The sequence below is a fragment of the Lepus europaeus genome, chromosome 10 (genome assembly GCF_033115175.1).
Source record: "Lepus europaeus isolate LE1 chromosome 10, mLepTim1.pri, whole genome shotgun sequence".
NCBI classification, from domain to species: domain Eukaryota; kingdom Metazoa; phylum Chordata; class Mammalia; order Lagomorpha; family Leporidae; genus Lepus; species Lepus europaeus.
This window is the reverse complement of record NC_084836.1, coordinates 112,578,222-112,596,091: the sequence shown is the minus strand read 5'-3', so window position 1 is coordinate 112,596,091 and position 17,870 is coordinate 112,578,222. Positions and strand designations below refer to the sequence as shown.

The 17,870-nt window shown below is 62.8% G+C and overlaps 2 protein-coding genes across 4 annotated transcripts in view; both read left to right on the top strand.

The window, feature by feature from the left end:
- Window positions 1-4,116, top strand: part of ELMO2 (engulfment and cell motility 2) — a 39,260-nt gene extending 35,144 nt beyond the window's left edge. The window contains exons 20-21 of the mRNA XM_062204292.1: window positions 1,613-1,690; window positions 2,662-4,116. Coding sequence (XP_062060276.1) covers window positions 1,613-1,690; window positions 2,662-2,862 — 279 coding nt within the window. The 3' untranslated portion in view covers window positions 2,863-4,116. The remainder of the gene's footprint in view (window positions 1-1,612; window positions 1,691-2,661) is intronic.
- Window positions 4,117-5,504: 1,388 nt separating this feature from the next.
- SLC35C2 (solute carrier family 35 member C2) lies at window positions 5,505-17,126 on the top strand. 3 transcript variants are annotated; one of them, XM_062204287.1, is made up of 10 exons: window positions 5,505-5,582; window positions 9,774-10,138; window positions 10,579-10,729; window positions 11,338-11,401; window positions 11,905-11,977; window positions 12,377-12,545; window positions 12,642-12,725; window positions 14,537-14,712; window positions 15,597-15,726; window positions 15,954-17,126. In XM_062204287.1, the coding sequence occupies exons 2-10, from the start codon at window positions 10,019-10,021 to the stop codon at window positions 16,079-16,081; spliced, it is 1,095 nt and encodes a 364-aa protein (XP_062060271.1). In that variant the 5' UTR covers window positions 5,505-5,582; window positions 9,774-10,018; the 3' UTR covers window positions 16,082-17,126. The 3 variants fall into 3 exon arrangements, with proteins under 3 accessions (XP_062060271.1, XP_062060274.1, XP_062060275.1); XM_062204290.1 differs by having other exon boundaries at window positions 5,528-5,582; window positions 9,777-10,138; XM_062204291.1 differs by lacking the exon at window positions 5,505-5,582 and having other exon boundaries at window positions 10,050-10,138; window positions 10,650-10,729.
- The last annotated feature ends 744 nt before the right edge of the window (window positions 17,127-17,870 follow it).

The window sequence follows — 17,870 nt, the reverse complement described above, 5'->3', positions numbered from 1 at the left end:
CTCTCCCTTAGTGCTTTGAAGAAAACCCCAAGAATTAAATCATTTTATCTGCAAATATTTAGTATAGATCTTTTTTTCCCCTAAAGATTTATTTATTATTTACTTGAAAGTCAGAGTTACACAGAGAGAGAAGGAGAGGAAGAGAGAGAGAGAGACTGAGAGAGAGGTCCTCTATCCGCTGGTTCACTCCCCAGAAGCCTGCAACAGCCAGAGCTGTGCCAGTCTGAAGCCCGGAGCCAGGAGATTTCTCCATGTCTCCCACGTGGGTGCAGGGAGAAGGACTTGGGCCATCTTCTACTGCTTTCCCAGGTGCATTAGCAGGGAGCTGGATCAGAAGCGGAGCAGCCAGATTTCGGACTGGTGCCCATATGGGATGCTGGCACCACAGGCCGCGGGTTTACCCGCTACACCACAGCGCCAGCTCCCAGTATAGATCTTTAAAACATAGGGAGTCTTTGCACATACCCACAATCCCATTATCATACCTAACAGGAAATAAAAATGTAATTTAATTTCAAATATTTCATCAATGTTTGAATTTCTACCATTTGTCTCATAAAGGTTATAAGGTACCTATTTATGTGTGTAACACACACAGACACACACACACACCTACTCTTGTTCAAATCATGATCCAAACAAGGCTGCTGTGATAATTAGTCTTTCACATTTCTTAATTTGGATGCTCTCTTCCGTCTTTTCCATTCTTTGCTTTGCAGTTTGGTGGCAAAAATGCCAGTTGCTTGTCTGATAGTTTTCCAGGGATTTCGCGAGTCATTTCCCCGTGACACAGTTTAAGCTGTCCGCCTGTGCCAGCTCTGTGCGTTGGTGGTGGCATCCAGAGGCCAGCCCAGTGCCGGCGGGACCCTGTCACAGCACAGTGCCTGCCGTCTCCTCCGACAGCCGCAGACGGGCGGTGCTGGCTGCTTCATCCCAGGAGTAAATTCAGCTTCGCAAATGAGCAATAGTCGTGCGGTCATCCCTTTTCACTTAAGAGCCGAACTATTCTGATTCGGGAAGCTTGCCCTTGTGCCCTGCTGGTAGGAAAGGGGGACAGACGTGTGCTGCTGCTTGTGTGGACCGCTTTGGAACAGCGAGTGAATCCCCTGCTATCTTCCGGCGGTGGCCAAGTCTGTGTGTATGCTTTTTGCTTTTTAGTATTTTTATGAACTAAACCGAGCAAATTTGCCTCAGCCCATTGCAGTTGTTTCCTGGTGCTCACGTTGTCCTTGTCTGCCCGTTGCTCTGCTGTGACTGTTTCAGCTGTTCAGAATCCCCCACGCTAATCACAGCACGACAGAGGACGTCGCTGTCGTGGCCAGGAAGCATAAAAACCATAGGCTAGGCCGTCGTGGGCTCTGACATTCAAGAGTGCGAGTGCGGAGAACGAACTTTCTCCCATCTTCACACACCACATCTTAGGAGCGGCTCCACTCCAGCCGCACCTGTGCGTGTGCCGGGGGGGGGGGGGGGGGGGTTCGAAGGTTCACCGCGCACCTGAATCCTCCCATTTGGTGATGCTGCCCGATTGCTAGGACTCTGGCCACGGTCTTGGTGTGCACAGCCCAGGCCGTCCCACTGCGCCAAGGAACTGAACCCCTTTCTCCTGCAGGAGGTGTTGGAATTGGCCTTCTCCATCCTGTATGACCCTGATGAGACCTTGAACTTCATCGCACCTAATAAATACGAGGTGAGCAGTGTGACGCTGCGCTGGGTAGGGAGCCCTCACCGTGACTGTGCAGCTGGGTAGCCAAGGCCATTGGACGCCAGGGCCTGCTGTGCTGTGGGCCGGGGCTCGGCACGACTCCCGCAGCGGCTGCAGGTCGCCTCCGGGCAGGCAGGGTCAGCTGGGGACGGCTGCCCTGCCTGAGGGAGGGAGACTCCCCCCTTTCAGTTCCTCTGTGGCCCCCCGCCCAAGTGACCTCGACGGAGTCCGTCTCCTCGGGGCTCCCACCCACACGCTGTAGCGAGTCCAGCATGGGCTGTGAGCTGGATGGAGCTCTTCTGACTTAGGGTCCCCTGGGCTCCAGGTCCTGGTGAGCTCCGGAGCCGCCAGCTGGGACCAGAGCGGGGCTCTGCAAGAGGGGACACTGGGGTGGGGCCTGAGCGCCGGGGTTTGGTTGGGAGGAGATGAACAGCAGGTGGGGGAGCAGGTGAGCAAAGGCCTGGGGGAGGGAACAACACGGGGGGGGGGGGGGCAGAGGCGCTCGGAGTCCAGGAGGTAGGGGTTCAGGGGATGGGGGCTGGGCAGGCAAGAGGCGCTCTGTCACCCTGAGACCCTCTGGTCCCATCTTAAACAGTTTTTGTTTACACATTTAATGACTAGGTTGCTTTTAATTTGCTATTTCTGGAACAGAATTAGGATCCTACAGGGATTCCTGCGTGTGTCCCTTTTTTTCACCCAGTGCGTGTTTCCCCTCCCATTCCTAATTCTAGGGGGAGTTTCGGGGAGGTGACGGCCCACTGCTTAGGTCTCACTTTGCCATGTTTGATAAAAACCAAAAGGTCTCTTGGGAAAGTGGTTTATCACTGCCGTTACCACGTCTGCCCATACCGAACGCTGCCGGGGCACTGCCCGAGTCCCGGCAGCAGAGGGGCCTCGGCAGGAGCTCCTGCTGCCCCGGGGCCAGCAGGTGACATTTCGCAACTTGCTCCCCACAGTACTGCATCTGGATCGACGGCCTCAGTGCCCTCCTGGGAAAGGACATGTCCAGTGAGCTGACCAAGAGCGACCTGGACACACTGCTGAGCATGGAGATGAAGCTGCGGCTGCTGGACCTGGAGAATATTCAGATCCCCGAGGCGCCCCCGCCCGTGCCCAAGGAGCCCAGCAGCTACGACTTCGTCTATCACTACGGCTGAGCCCGGAGCCGGGGAGCGCAGGACCCAGGCTGGGGGCCCGGGAGCCGCACTCCCAGCCTGCCGCCTTGTCTCTCGCTTGTACAGAATCTGTAGCGATCGTGGTGGCCGGTAAATGCCAGCCGCTCCTCAACCCCACGCGGGCCACCCAGCACTTCCTCGTGGCCCCTGTCCACGGAGAGTCCTGAAGGCGGGGCGTTCTGCCCTCCCCGCAGCCATGAAGCCTGGGAATGGGCCACGAGGAACGAGCAGCAGATGCCCTTGCCTGCCAGCCCGAGAAACCGAGTGTGCAACTGGACTTCACGACAGCGGGTCCCCCTCCCGCCGTCAGCCTGCTGCCCGGCTGGCGGGGTCCCCTGTGAGTAGGAGCTGGCCCAGGAAGGGCTGCGTGCAGGGGACAGATGTGCTGGGCGTGCAGAGCCTGGCAGGGCCACCCGTGGGCAACTGTGCCCGTGTCTCAGCTCCAGTACAGGCCGCGGGCCTCTGCTTTGTCTTCTCCATGAGGGCTTGCCCCAGCTCATCCGGTGCCAAGATGCTGCTGCCTCCTCTGAGGGCTGGCTCAAACACCTCTGGTCTCGAGCCACCAGGTCCCTCCTGCCCAAACAGGCGGAAACGCGTCCCTACACGGTCTCCTCCGGGCCGGTCAGAGCCCCCAAGGCCGAGTCCGGCCCTCTTAGCCTGCGGGACGGCTCCAGAGAAAGCCCCTCGGAGGCCTGGCCTGGACTGTGGTAAGGCCACACCGCGTCCCCATGTTTCTCTCTTTGCCATCCTCAGGAGAAATCTCCCACTGACCTGAACTGTGCCCCTCCCAACTGTGCCCCCCCCCCCCCCAGTTTGCTTTCCTCTGTGCTTCTAATCCCCAGGAGATTTGCCATCCCCGCCTCCCCATGGGTTCCGCCATCGGCCATGACTTCAGGGAGCTGGCTGGAGCCGGCTGAGGCCACAGCTTGCCAGCGGGGCCTCCCTGGTGCTCAGCACTCGTAACCACGCGCGTAGCCTCTCCTGTCGGTGAACACGGTGGCACTCAGCATCGGTAGCTGGCGTGGTGGGTACTGCCCAGTGAAGACTGGACTACGTGTTCTCTCTCTAGGCCATACTTATACAGCCGTGTATATATATTTATACAGTATCAGCCTGTCCTGATGGAATGCTGGGGTGGGGGGGAGAAAACTGAGGAACAAAAGTGCCACTTCCAGCAGTGAGCAGTGAGCAATCCAGCTTCCTGTCGGTAACGGTGTTTTCAATAAATACTCTTTCCTGTACAGACTGTGGCCCCCGGGACTCCCTGCCCCAGGCTGGGGAGTCACCTCGGCAGGCAGGCAGGTAGGCAGGCAGGCCGGCCTTCATATCGGGGAGCCTGGGAGCCCGGAGAGCTCCCCCAGACAGCCCTCAGCCACCCTCCCAGAGCCGCCGCCGCCGCCTCTCACCCACCCTGCCCTCACCACGCACACGCACACAGCCTGGGGATGGGGGCTCACAGACTTGCACAGGATTCTCTGCTCAGCCCTGCCAGGCGCAGCAGGCGGCACACTGCGCCCCCGTGAACACGCCCGCCTCCTCTCCCAGCCAGGGAACAGCGCGAGTACTTGTGCCCCACAAAGACGACACGGTCTTCACCCTGTGTGTGCTGGACCCAGGCCCCGCCTTCCAGCTGGTGTTTTAGGCCGTTGCTCCAGACCTCGTCCTTGGGAGCTGGGAGACTTGAATGACCGCAGTGATGAAAATAGATGTTTTCTCCTGCGTCTGAGGGAAGGGGGTGAGGACAAGCTCTTTCAAAAGGCATAGAATGTGCACGCAGTACAGGCCTTGGGGACTGAAGAGAGCCAAGACCTTGGGCAGCGATGGGGACCATTGTAGGTGCTTGGTAAGCACTGAATGAACTAACGCCTCCTGATGCCAGCTGGCGGCGGCGACAGCAGCAGTTTGCACAAAGCACTGCTTACACTCTGGCCTGGAGCCGTCTGTTCAGAGGGGCTGGGGAGCCCAGCTGAGTCACTTGCATGGATCCATGTTTGCAGCCAGTCTTGGTGCGGACAGCCCAGGGGGAGAGCAGAGAACAAAAGTGGGCTTCAGCGTGCAGCCCAGTCGGCCCGGCCGAGTGGTTCGCCCTGCGCACAAATACTGCCCCTTTTAATGGATCCTGCAAGAGGAGGAAAAGCTGAATTCCCTAGACTAACATTTTGGGGCCACTGCAGCCTGCCCCTCAGCTCCTCACCCACCGGTGTGAGTGCCTGGGCTCCAGGCAAGGCTGGCTGGAGCCTCCTCGCGCTGGGATGCTCGCCCCCAGCTCCACCTGTTGAAACTGAGATGGAGGCACACAGACAACAGTTCACAAACGTCACTCTCCAGCCGGCTTCAGCTCCCAGAAGGGGAGAGAGAGCTCGGGAGAGACTTAACATCGTAGCTTCCTCCACGGTAGCGCGGCACTTTGGGCATAAGACAAGCAATTCGTTCCATAAAAGGAAATAGGTGACCGTCTGGGGGACGCTTGCTGTGGGCAGGACGCCCAGCTCGGCTGTGGGGATCCAGAGCAAGTCCCAGGCTCACAGGGCTCCGCCCCGGCTCCGCCCAGCCCCGCCCCCCGGCTCCGCCCAGAGCGCCCGGCTCCGCCCCCTCGGCGGCTTCCGGCGGAAGTCGCTTTCCCTCCCCGCCCCGCGCGAAGTGGCGGCGCCTGGCCTCGTACTTCCGGCCGCGGGATCAGGCTGGGAGCGCCCCGAGCCGAGGTAGGTGGGCGCGCGGCGGCAGCCCGGGGGGCGAGGAGGGCCGGGCCGGGGCCCGGGCGGCGCGTTCCTGGCCATGCCCTGCGCGCGGACGTGTAGGGCGCGGCCGAGTTCCTGCCCTTCCCTGAGCCTCAGCTCCCCCGTGCCTGGGGGGCCCGGGGGTCTCCGGCGCCTGCCTGCGAGCCACCTGCCCTGCGCCCGTCCACCTGGCGTTGACCGAGCACCTAGGACGTGCGGGCGCCAGGCCCAGGCCGCATCCCGCCGTGCAGGCGGGGTAGGGTGGGCAGTGACCACGTGAGCAAACAAGACCACGTCAGGCGATGGCAGTGCCACGAGGATGGGGGCGGGGGCCTGGGGAGGTGGGGCCGAGCAGAGGCCTGGGGGACAGCAGGTGCCAAGAACGGACTTTGACGCTTGGCGGACGCGGAGACCACGGTGCGGGCGCGTTGTGGAGGGCAGAGGCCGTCCCTGCTGGCCGTGCCCAGGGGTGGCCCCTGAGGGCGGGGTCTCCTCTCTGCCCTGAAGCCACCCCTGGCTGCCTGGTGCGGTCCAGAGGAGGGAGCTGGGGACCAGCTGGGAGGCCAGTTGCAGGTCAGGAGGTGAAAGCAGTTGGGGCTTGGGCTGAGGCCAGGTGCAGAGAAGCAGAGGGGTCAGGAACTGTTGACGGGGACCGACAGCAGGAGGTGAGAGACAGCAGGAGGTGAGAGACGAGCAGAAGAGCGGAAGCAGGGAGTTAAGAGATCTTAGGCCAGCTTAGGTTCTCACGGTTATTACTTGAAAGGCAGAGATGGAGAGAGAGGTCTTCCATCCACTGGTCCACTCCTCAAATGGCCACAGTGGCCAGGACTGGGCCAGTCTGAAGCCAGGAGCTTCTTCCAGGTCTCCCACACGGGTGCAGGGGCCCAAGGACCTGGGCCATCTTCTACTGCTCTCCCAGGCCACAGCAGAGAGCTGGATCGGAAGTAGAGCAGCCAGGACTGGAACCAGTGCCCATATGGGATGCTGGTGTCACAGGTGGCGACTTAACCCGCCACGCCACAGCGCCGGCCCCAAGGCCCCAAGTTCTCTTGGGTGGAGCTGCCGAGCAGGCAGTTAGATACCCTGGTCTGAAACTTTCAGAAAAAGGACTTATGCAAAGAATGTAGCAGCCGCTGGCAAGTCCACTGGGTGTGGGGAGGAGTTGGGCTGGGCGGAGCATCCAAACGGAGCAACCAGGATCCACCCCTCGGGCACCTCATCGTGCTGGTTGGCTTAAGGGGGAGGTGTCAGCAGAAAAACCCAGAAAGCAGAAGCAAGGCCAGTGAGTGGGTGAGTGGGCCGAGGCATCCAGAAGGCTTCTCCGGGAAGGGAAGGGGTGAGTTGTGTAAGATAGGAGAGACAGGGAGCAGGGTGGGTGGGCGGTGAGGGGGCCGGGCCGGCAGCAGGGGCCTCTGGGGAAGTTTGGCTCTAAGAGACCAGGAAGAGGGGGGGCCCCTACTGTGAGCCGGCATCACGCGTGGTACCTGAGCCCAGTGACTCCCTTCCAGCTCCCATTACGGCTGGAGGTGAGTCCAGAGATCCCATGGCAGGGTCACGCAGAGTGAGTGCCAGGATTCGATCCCAGGTCTCTGACTCCAAAGCCCCCACTTGCAAGCTCTGAGCTGTGGGGCCCGTGTTAAGAGCTTCAGCAGTGCCCTGGCCGGACCCGGATGTGGCCACGGCTCCCAGCTCAGCCCCCTGGGGCTACTGAGGCCGTGTAGGGAGAAGTAAGATGTGAAAAAGCACTTGGACCCTTGTCTTTCCTTACCGTAAAATCAGGGCAGGGGAGACGGGCCCCGCAGTGTAGGCCTGAGGGCGCTGGATGAATGCTGGGTGGTCTCCAGGGGACTTCCAGCTGAGGCCGGGCGTCATGCTTGTGGGTGCTTGTGGGCTAGGAGTGCCGTGGACGTTGAGCTTTTGTTGGCAGGAGGTTACGGGCACTTCCTCCTCCAGGTCTGGGGGCAGGTGGGGATTTCAGCGGTGCAGGGGTGGCCCTGGCACGCCGGAGCAGGACCTGCAGCCAAAGCAGACGGTGCAGGAAGCTGGTTCACAGTGGCGGCCCCGGCTTGGGCAGGGGACGGTGCCGGGAAGAAAGCTCTCGGCGCCCGCCGCTGTAGGGTAGGCAGTGGTTCTCAACGGGGAGCAGTTCTGGCCCCCAGGTAACAGGTGGCCGTGTCTGCAGTTTTGGTTGTCGCGACCTGGGACTGAGAGGGGAGGGATGCTGCTGTCATCAGGTGGGCAGAGGCCAGGGACTCTGCCGAACACCCTCCAGTGCACCGGAGAGGGTGCCTGCCCACCGAGAGGAGAAACCCAGTAGACACAGGTTCGAGGCCTGCACGGCCCGCTCTTGCCGCCGGGGAGTCGCAGGAGGGCAGAGCGAGCCCTGGAGGAGACAGCTCAGGCGTTTGGGGAGATTAGGGGCTTGCGTGGTGGAGGTGGAGGGCGGGAGACTGGAAGGTGGAGCTGGCAGGAGTTGCTGGGCTGAGCGGAGGAAGCAGGGGTGCGAGCGAGGGCTCAGCCTAGGCAGGGGATGGGTGGTGGCGCTGCCTGCTGTGCTGGGCGTGGGCAGAGAAGGGGGCGGCTGTGGAAGCAGGAGCCAGTTCTGGACACAGCGGACGGGAGCTGCCTGCTGTTAGACGCCCACGTGAAGAGGACGTCCCTGGGCTCACAGGGCGTCAGAGCTGGGGTTCACCCGGGAGCTGGCAGCCCAGAGGAGGCGCCGCAGAGTGAGACCGCGCAGGTCGTGCAGGGCAGTGGCTTCAGCCCACCAAGTCTTAAGTCGTCGTTACTGCAGATGTGTCGTAGCAGCGCTCTTACCCTGAAATGGAACGCGGCTGATAAAGCTGCCTGCACCTCCTTGTCTACGACTCAGCGGTGCCCCAGCCGTAACCTGCAAGGCGAGGAGTTGACGATGGGGGAACGTGTGTCTCGGTGTCTGCCTCCCCAGTGCCAGTGACGCAGCCGGGCCTCTCCTCTCGGCAGCCTCTGGGCCTGGGACAGCTGCACGGGCAGGCTGGCACGGCCCTGTCGCGCTGGCGGCTCGAGGCCCCCAGTGCCCTTGCCGCCAGTGACGTGGATTCTCAGATAAGAACACATGGCCCCATTTGACCGTGAGTTCAGTCTCCCCTCGGCGTCCGTGGCAGTTGTCTTCTTGGACGCGTGTCTGCATAGCAGGTAGATCTGTGCTGGGGTCGCGGTCACGCGGGATACGGAGTTAGTCCTGTGGAGGGCCTCTACCTCGCCCTCCTCACTGCGTGTCCGGAGCAGGCCCCAGGCCCCTCTGCAGGTTCCCAAAGCTCCCCTAAGGAAAGCTGTAGCCCCGGGGCATCCTCGGGCCTCTGGCCAGAGGGGAAGTGATAACCCTGGGTACAGAGTACAGAGCGCAGAGCAGGCGATACTGAGGGGGGAGGACGGGGCGGGGTCTGCTGAGACTGTCCCCACAGGCAGGCTGGGGAAGGGAGGGAGGAGGGGACGTTCTGGCGAAGTGGCAGGTGTGACTGTGCCCGGGCCAGTGCTCCTCCAGGCACAGACAGGTCCGCCCGCCCTCCGCACACCTGCCAGGCTCTGGGCTCTCCTTAGGCTCGGCTGCACTGATAGGAAGGCAGAGAGTGGCTGAGCAGTTGATGCAGGCCAGGGCAAGGTGGCTGTGGCCTTCCTGGCCCATGTTAACCCTTTTAACACCAGATCGGTGCCTTGAGCGGTGCACGCACGTTCTGTCGCCGAGTGGAGAACTCAGGACGCCAGGTGGGCAGGAGGCTCGTGTGGACGTGCTGTCCCTGTCTTCCTGGGGCTCAGCCTTGCTGGGGACACAACGTGACTCACGCCACACTCAGCACACGTGCCGGGAAGGACAGAGCCGCGTGTCTCAGACGCGTAGGCCAGACCGGGGTGGGGGGTGGGGGGCTGGAGGTCTGCAGGGAGTGCGGTTCTCAGGGAGCAGGGCTGAGCCCGGTGCGTCTGGGGCCCTGGCCTTTCACCTAAGAGAAAGGCTTTCGGCAGCGTGGCGTGACGTGATCCGACCCGCGTTTCCAGGTCACTGAGGTGGCGGCCCGTGGGCTGGAGCTCCGTGAGTGCCTGTGCTGGCTCTGGGCTCCTGCGTGGAGCCAGGCACGGGCCTGTGGTCACAGGACACTCGGTCTCGGCCTCGCCTGCCCAGCTGCCTCTCTGTCTCCCCAGCAGCGGACCTGGGCACCGTGAGCCCCGCCGCCCGTTGGCCATGGGAAGGGTCGGCTCGGGCCAGCAGCCCCGCAGGTGAGGACGGCTGGGCTCCGCGGAGCACGGACATGGCGGCGCAGGGAGCGCTCTGGCCATGAGACATCCTTGTTGAAAGCTGAGGTCCAGCTCAGGGCCCCTCTGTGGGCGCTCTTCACGAGAGGCGCCGTCCCCGCTGGCCCCGAGCTGGGGTGCTGCGGCCTCCGCGGATGGGGAGGTGGGCCCTGGACGTGGCCTTTGTGTGGAAGGCAGTGCTGACGCTGGGGCTGGTCCTGCTCTACTACTGCTTCTCCATCGGCATCACCTTCTACAACAAATGGCTGACCAAGGTACCTGTGGGCAGGGAGGGCAGGGGGCCTCCCCGTGTGACCAAGCTGGGCCTCCCCTTTACATGTGTGGGTCAGCGGGAGACGTGGAGGGGTGAGCCGGGAACCTTGGGGGCCAAGGCAGCAACTCCTTACCGCCCAGCCTCCGGGCAGTCTGGGATTTCAGCTCATACCGTGTGTTGGTGCGCAGGGGCTCTTACCTGGCCACAGGCTGAGGGGAGGGCTGAGCGGGTGGCTAGCAAGTGTGTTGAAGTGGTGGAAACTACAAGGTCAGGCCCCTGGGCAGCCCCCTCCGGTGGGCGCTCCAGAGGGAGGCCGACTGGGCCCCTCGAAGGCTTGGCCACCTCACCCGGAGCCCCGGCGGCCAGGTGGCGGTGGGGGAGGGGCCGGGGAGGGGCAGGCTGTCTAAAGCTGGCCTGGGCGTCTGCTTTGGGCCCGCGCAGAGCTTCCACTTCCCCCTCTTCATGACGATGCTGCACCTGGCCGTGATCTTCCTCTTCTCCGCCCTGTGCAGGGCGCTGGTTCAGTGCTCCAGCCACAGGGCCCGCGTGGTGCTCAGCTGGGCCGACTACCTCAGAAGAGTGGCTCCCACGGGTACGTGCCTGGGGTGGGGCGGGACCCTTCAGCCAAGAACAAGAGCGAGGCCCTCGTGCCCCTGAGTCCCCCTCGCTGCTCTCTGCCTCCTGCTGACCCCATCTCCCACAGCCCCGGAGAGCCCCACTGTGGTATTGGCCTTGGGGTGCCCTCGCCCTGAGCGCACGCTCTGGGCCTGGAGCTGGAGTCTATGCAGGGCTGTGGTGGGGACCCAGGGGCATGGGGCCTAACCAAGGCAGGGTGCTCAGGATTCCTGGGCCCAGGCCTTCAAGGCTGACCTGAGCGGGCTGGGGGTGCCTGGGGGCATTCATGGGCCCAGAGGTCTGGGCACTCTGAAAGGGAAGTGAAAGGGTGTGAGGATGGGGAGGAGGGAGGGCGGGTGAGGCGCAGGGAGAAGAGAGAAGTCCGCTCCTAGGGGACGGGGAGATGAGCTTCCCTCGTCAGAGAAGTGCTGCAATGGAGTGGGACCCCACAGGCCCCAGCGCCAGGCACACCCGCTCCTGCCTGGCTGGGCAGACGTTAACCCTGGAGTTACTGGGTGGTAAGGAAGGCCTGGGGGCCTCCGAGCCGTGTCCAGGCTGAGTGTGGCGAGGGCACTGTCTCCGCAGCCCTGGCGACGGCCCTCGACGTGGGCTTGTCCAACTGGAGCTTCCTCTACATCACCGTCTCACTGTGAGTGCCCTCCGCGCTCTCGGCTCCTCCCTCCCAGCCAGCAGCTCTCCGGGAAGGGAAATCGGGGGAGCTGAACCCGCTGCCCAGCGCGGGAAACCGAGCAGAGCAGGCAGGGTGGGGGCGGGGGCGTGTGGCCGGGGACTGCGCAGTGGCGCTCCCTGCCGTGGCTTTGCTGCAGAGCGTGCCGTCCTGGTCCTGCCCGCTTGTCCTTCTCCACTCCTCTCATCCCTCCCACCGCCTGGTCTCCGCTGAGGGCTGAGTCAGGGAGGGGACTCTGGGCTCAGTGTCAGCCCTGCCGCCTCTGCTCCCTGGTGGCACTTAGAGGCCTCTCAGCCAGTGCTGCCCGGAAGACCCAGGCCGGCTCCTTCTGATCTTTGTACCAAGGCTGCCCAGCGGTCCCCCTCCTTTCCCTGCCCCGCCATGATTGCTCCGGGGCCTCTTGCTGGGTGGGGGGTCTGAGCCGCAGGCGCCCGTGCTGCATTGTGGGAATTGTTCTCTTCCAGGTACACAATGACCAAATCGTCCGCTGTCCTCTTCATCTTGATCTTCTCTCTGATCTTCAAGCTGGAGGAGCTGGTGAGGCCCGAGCTGCTCTTCTCTCCTTCCTGCCCCTGCAGGTGCTCAGTATAAAACGGGGGATCTGAGCGCTGTGCGTGAGAGGAGACGGGCCCAGCCCAGGCAGTGACTCCCCTTCCGGAGAGCGTGCCAGGCCCGGCAGGGTTCCGAGTGAAGGAGAAAGCAGGAGGGTGTAGAGAGGTGGGGCCGCCTGGGGACCGTGGGGAAGCGCTGCAGTGTTCAGAGCTGGCCGGAAGGCTGGGGACACAGCCGTGGACCGGCAGCTGTGCGTGCATACGTGCGTGGGGGCTGTCTGGGACCCTTGGGTGGGGGTGAAGGACGCAGGGCCCCCAACTCTAGGTGTGCTGAGCTCTTGCCCCTCGAGCACCCGGGTCAGCTCAGCTGCTCCCTGCTCCCTAGCGCGCAGCCCTGGTCCTGGTGGTCCTGCTCATCGCCGGGGGCCTCTTCATGTTCACCTACAAGTCCACACAGTTCAACGTGGAGGGCTTCGCCCTGGTGCTGGGCGCCTCGTTCATCGGCGGCATTCGCTGGACCCTCACGCAGATGCTGCTGCAGAAGGCCGAGCTCGGTGAGCACGTGCCGCCGCCCCGGGGAGGGGCCCAGCACGGGCCAGGTGGAGGTAGCGCAGGCCCGGCTTGACGGGGCCCGTCTCCCCGCCCCACAGGCCTGCAGAACCCCATCGACACCATGTTCCACCTGCAGCCGCTCATGTTCCTGGGGCTCTTCCCTCTCTTTGCCGTGTTTGAAGGTACGTTGGGTCATCCACTTCAGGGGCACCTTGGTAAGGCAGATCCCAGGCCCCTGCTCTGAGCCCAGCAAACATTGGCTGGGCTCCCGCGTGAGAAATCCTAGCTGGCAAGGAGGTGACCATGACAGTGACCTGCCCACCCCTGAGGGCACGTCAGGACTGGCCTCATTGTTTGGAGCATACTGACTCACGGAGTTCTCCCACCGCCCCTTTGCAGCTGAGACGCTGAGGTGTGGGAGTGAGGACAGCCTGCCCAAGCCCGGCCCAGGCTGCATCCTGCCCGCACGAGGGCCAGGCAGGGGCAGGGCATGCTGGGAAATGGGCCCGGAGGTTCAGCAGTGCCCAGGGGTCCCGGCAGTGCAGAGGTGGGCTGGGGACGGGAGTGGCTGTCCCCGCCTCCCGACCCCGCCATCATCCTCCAGAGGAGGGGGGCAAGGAGGCGCCACCCACCTCTGGGCCTTTGGGCTTGGGCTTTGTCCTCTGTCTGTCTGTCCTTCTGCCCTCGGGGGCCTTACAGAAAACTCTGAGCCACACCTGTGTAGGCTGCAGGCGGCACGAGCCTCCCCGGGAAGATTATTCTGCCGCCCGTTGTCCGGGAAACTTCCGTTCAGAGCCTTGTTTTTTTCCTTCTTAAAATCTCCACATTCCTTCCTTCTGCCCCCTCGGCGCCAGCGCCGCGCTCGCTCCCTCGCTGGGTGTTTACGCCATTCCCCGTCCCTGCAAACCCAAGGCCAAAAGCCCCTGGTCGTCGTCACTTAGCAAAGCTGCATGGATTTAGCTCCTTTAATCTTTTCTGGTAAATTAATCCCCCAAGCGCCTGCATGACTTATGTCGCTCTTCCCCGAACTGTGCCTTTGCGGCACCGCTGAGCCCAGCGCAGACAAGCGCCCTGCCCTGGGAGGCGGCTGGGGGGGGGGACCGTCACTCTGTGTTTCTCCGCTGCTTCCCTCCCCCACCCTGCGGCAGCCCGCTGCTACACTTGTGCTGAGTTGGGGCTGACCTTGCCCCCTGCCGAGACCCCACGGGGACCATTCACTCGGGGACAGTGCTGGAGGGGCCGGGGCCGTGGCTGTCCCTGAAGTTGTTTGTGTGTGCGTCTGGAGTGAGGGCCCCTGGTCCTTGTCGCCTCCTTATGTGTTTATGTGATTTCTTTTGAAGAAATGGTTGGCAGGTTACAGTGCTCCTTAGAGCCACAACCTGGTCTACACGCGGTCCACTCCCTTCATAAGTAGGGAGACCAAAGGCCCAGTCCCCTAGCTCTGCCCCAGCAGGATCTAGCCTAAAGTGGAGATGTACGGGGTCCACTGGTCAGTGGGACCAAGGGACGAGCCTCGTGGGCCAGGCACTGCCCAGCTTTCCTGGGTCCCTCCGGCCTCACAGCTGCAAGGACCACACGACGCCCCGACCCCTCCACACCAGGAGGTAAACACGAGGGGCTTCACGGGGCTTGTAGGGAGGTGGAGTTAGAAGACAACTTCGTTTTGGTGCCCAGAAGCCCCGTTGGCATCGCATGTGTAGTTTGTCCATGATACGCGTTTTCCTTGGGGCCTCTGAAGCCGGCCAAGGCCCAGCAGGTGGGTGTGGCAGAGGCGCAGGGCGGGGCCTTCTCCGTCTGTGCCGGGCAGCCTGGGGCTCCGGCGCTCGCTGCCTCAATGCTTGGCTTACATGGCCCCGGGCGCCCTGGCAGCCTCCGCTGCTTCCCGGTGTCGCCAGGTCTCTGGCCCGCACCTGTTGCCCAGGGCCTCGGACGTCAGCAGGTGCTGAGACAGCACCCCCGAACCCAGCCTCCCCCTCTCTCCCATTGCTTCCAGGTCTCCATTTGTCCACATCTGAGAAAATCTTCCGTTTCCAGGACACAGGGCTGCTCCTGCGGGTACTTGGGAGCCTCTTGCTTGGCGGGATTCTCGCCTTTGGTTTGGGTTTCTCTGAGTTCCTCCTGGTCTCCAGAACCTCCAGCCTCACCCTCTCCATCGCTGGCATCTTTAAGGTACAGACCTGGAGGTGACCCCAGTGCTGTAGTAAGGGGAGCCCCAGAGGGGCTTCTGCCTGCAGCTTCCACCCCAGCTCCTGTACGGCAGGTCTCTGCAGAGAAGAGGAGGAGGGGGCCCTTGGGTGCTGGGTGTGCAGCTCTGAGTGGGGCAGAGATGGGGAGGCAGCAGGAACAGCCACCCCACTGGGGGTATTCAGCAAGGGGCTCCCCGCCATGGTTGACTCCGAGGCCTGGGGTGCCCCTTCTGGTCATTTAGCAGTGGCCTGGACCGTCAGCGGAGGAGGCCCAGCGTGCACTGTCGGCAGAGTTCCGTGATTGATTGGTGATGCCTGCCCAAGGCACAGTAAGGCGTAGTTGCCTTATGAGGGAGCGCCCTGTGTGGCCAGTCTCTCCTTGACCGCTGCCTTGCTCCACTCGCCCTGCCCCTCTCCCCCCACTCCTCCCCACTTCTCCCTTTTCCTCCCTGCCCCACCCCCGCCACTTCTCCAGCCCTCCACGCTCAGGGCCCGAGGCCAGGCTACAGCAGAAATGCAGGGCTCCTGACGGTCTCCTAGGAGAGCTGCCAGCCAGGGGTTGGGGCCGCTGGGGTTCTCTGCAGGCAGTTTGTGAGGGACCCTGCGTGATGCCGCACTGGACGGGGGAGCCCCGCAGCGCCCTCGCTCCTGTGGCCTTGATCTGCGCTGGACCCACTCTGCCCCGCCCCCTCTGGTTTGCCTCTTTTACAACTGACAGGCAGAATTCTGCGGAAAGCACCTCTGTGTTGCATCTCAGTAGCAGAGGAGAGGCTGGCGGGAGGGCACAGCAGGCGGCCTGGGCCCTGACTCCGCCCTGTGCAGGGCGCCAGCTCATCCCCTCCCTCCCTCCCTCCCTCTCTGCCCCAGGAAGTCTGCACTCTGCTGCTGGCAGCTCACCTGCTGGGCGACCAGATCAGCCTGGTGAACTGGCTGGGCTTCGCCCTCTGCCTCTCGGGGATATGCCTGCACGTGGCCCTCAAAGCGCTCCACTCCCCAGGTACGCGGAGGCCCCTGCCCAGGCTCTTAGCACCTCCCAGTTCCCCTCGACCCCGCCCCAGCCCTGCCAGCGAGGGCCAGGTGGCTCTGGACTCGCCCAGGAGCCGTGTGCCCCGCACTGCCTGTCCCCAGGATTCAGAAAGTAGGCCTGGCCGTGCTGCCGCCGCCGCCACGCCTCTGGGGCCCACTTGGCTCTGCACGCGCCGCAGCTGTGGTCTCTCATCCCAGGTGACCCCGGCCCCAAGCCCCTGAAAGGGCTGGGCTCCAGCCCTGACCTGGAGCTGCTGCTGCGGAGCAGCCAGCAGGAGGACGACGACAACGAGGACGACGACTTGGTGGCGCAGGTGCGGCAGTGAGCCGGGCAGCGGCGCGGAAGCACAGCTGTGGGCCTGGGCCGCCCTCGGTGGCAGCTGGAAGCGTGGATCAGGAGCCACGGGTGTGGCGAGGGGCCTGTGGCTCCCACCCTGCCCTCTGGATTCAGTGGGAGGAGCGAGCAGACTGCCCTCAGCTGCTGGCTGGGCTCTGGCGACCAGGACCATTCGGAGGCATCACAGCTCTCCGAGGGGCGCGTGGGGGCTGGGGCCTCATCACCTGGACGGCCTTTCTCGGAGCAGGTGTATTTATAGTTGGGAGATCTGGCTTACGCTGCAGTGGCCACGTTGTGTGCCTGGAGGAGCGGCATCAGGGAGATACCGTGGGCCGGGCCTCTCCGCTCCCTCCCCGGCCAGAGGCCTTTGCCCAGTGCGGGTCACGAACCAGGCCTCCCCTGTGTCACATGTTCGCGTGTGCGCCTCGGGGCCCTCCGTGGGCACCACCACGCCCGGCAAGCAGGAAGTGGGTGTCTGCTGAGCGCCGGACCTCGCAGTCCTGACGCGTTCTCAGCCTGGATTTGAACCCTAGCTCTGTGACCTTAAGCAAAGCACCTGCCGCTCTGCCGTAGTTTTCACATTTGTGAAATGGGACAGTAATGTCTCAGTCATTCTGAAGATTAAGGGAGTCAATATTGCTAACAGTTATTTTTAATTATCTTTATTTTAAAAATCATTTCAACAACCAAGGAACCAAGATCCAAAAGGTTAAAAAAAATAAAACTCCTTAATGTGTAGTGGAGGAACCAGTGCTGTGGTGCAGTGGGTAAAGCGGCCACACACGGCGCCTGCATCCCATATGGACACTGATTGGGGTCCCAGCTGCTCCACTTCCGTTCCCACTTCCTGCCGATGCACCTGGGAAAGCAGTGGAAAATGGCCCAAGTGCTTGGGCACCTGCACCCAAGTGGGAGACCCGGAAGAAGCTCCTGGCTTCGAATCAGCCCAGTTCTGGCTATCTGGGGAGTGAACCAGTGGTTGGAACTTCTCTGTAACTGCCTTTCAAATAAATAAATCTTTAAAAAAAAAAAAAATACTGTGGTAGAATGAGGATCCACGGTCAGGCTGTGTGTGCCGCATATCCGTGACATATCCATCACCAGCTGCTTCCTGGGAGGGTCTGGGGCCCCAGGGACCTGCACCTGCCACTCACCGACCTGGGTGAGGCCTGTGCTGCTGTGCACTGCAGTTCCCTCTGCGAAGTAGGGGCAGGAGCTCCAGGCCCTGGCGCTGGTGCTGTGGTCCTGTGCCTGGCCTGCCTGGAGTGGAGGCAGAGGAGTTGGGGTCTGAGGCTCCAGGGGCAGAAGTGCTTCCATGCACTCACAGCAGGTGGCGCCATTGCCCCACACTGCGGTTCCCGGAGCCCAGCCTGCCGGAGCACTCTTCCAGCAGAAAGGGTCCTTGGAAGGGGACAGGGGTCCCTGTAGGCGGGGCCAGGATGGGGCTTGGAAAGCTGTCCCGACTAGGTGGAGCCCGACAAGGTCTCCAGTCCTTGCGAAACAAATCTGCAAAGTTGCTGTGGAGGGCCAGATAGTAAATGGTCTCCGTGTGGGGACATTGAGCATCTGTCGCGACTACTCGCCCTGCCGTCGTGGTTCGAAGGAAGCCGCAGACCACACAGAAACAAGCACAGGGCCTGTTGCAGTGGTGGGACCCAGCTCGCTGGCTGCTGGCCAGCGCCTGCTGGAGACCAGTCCGTCCGGTTGATTGACTCCCACTCCCGGGCTTAACAGCCAGAGAGGCTGAGCCCTAGGGGGCCAGCGACTGGCCTCTGCCC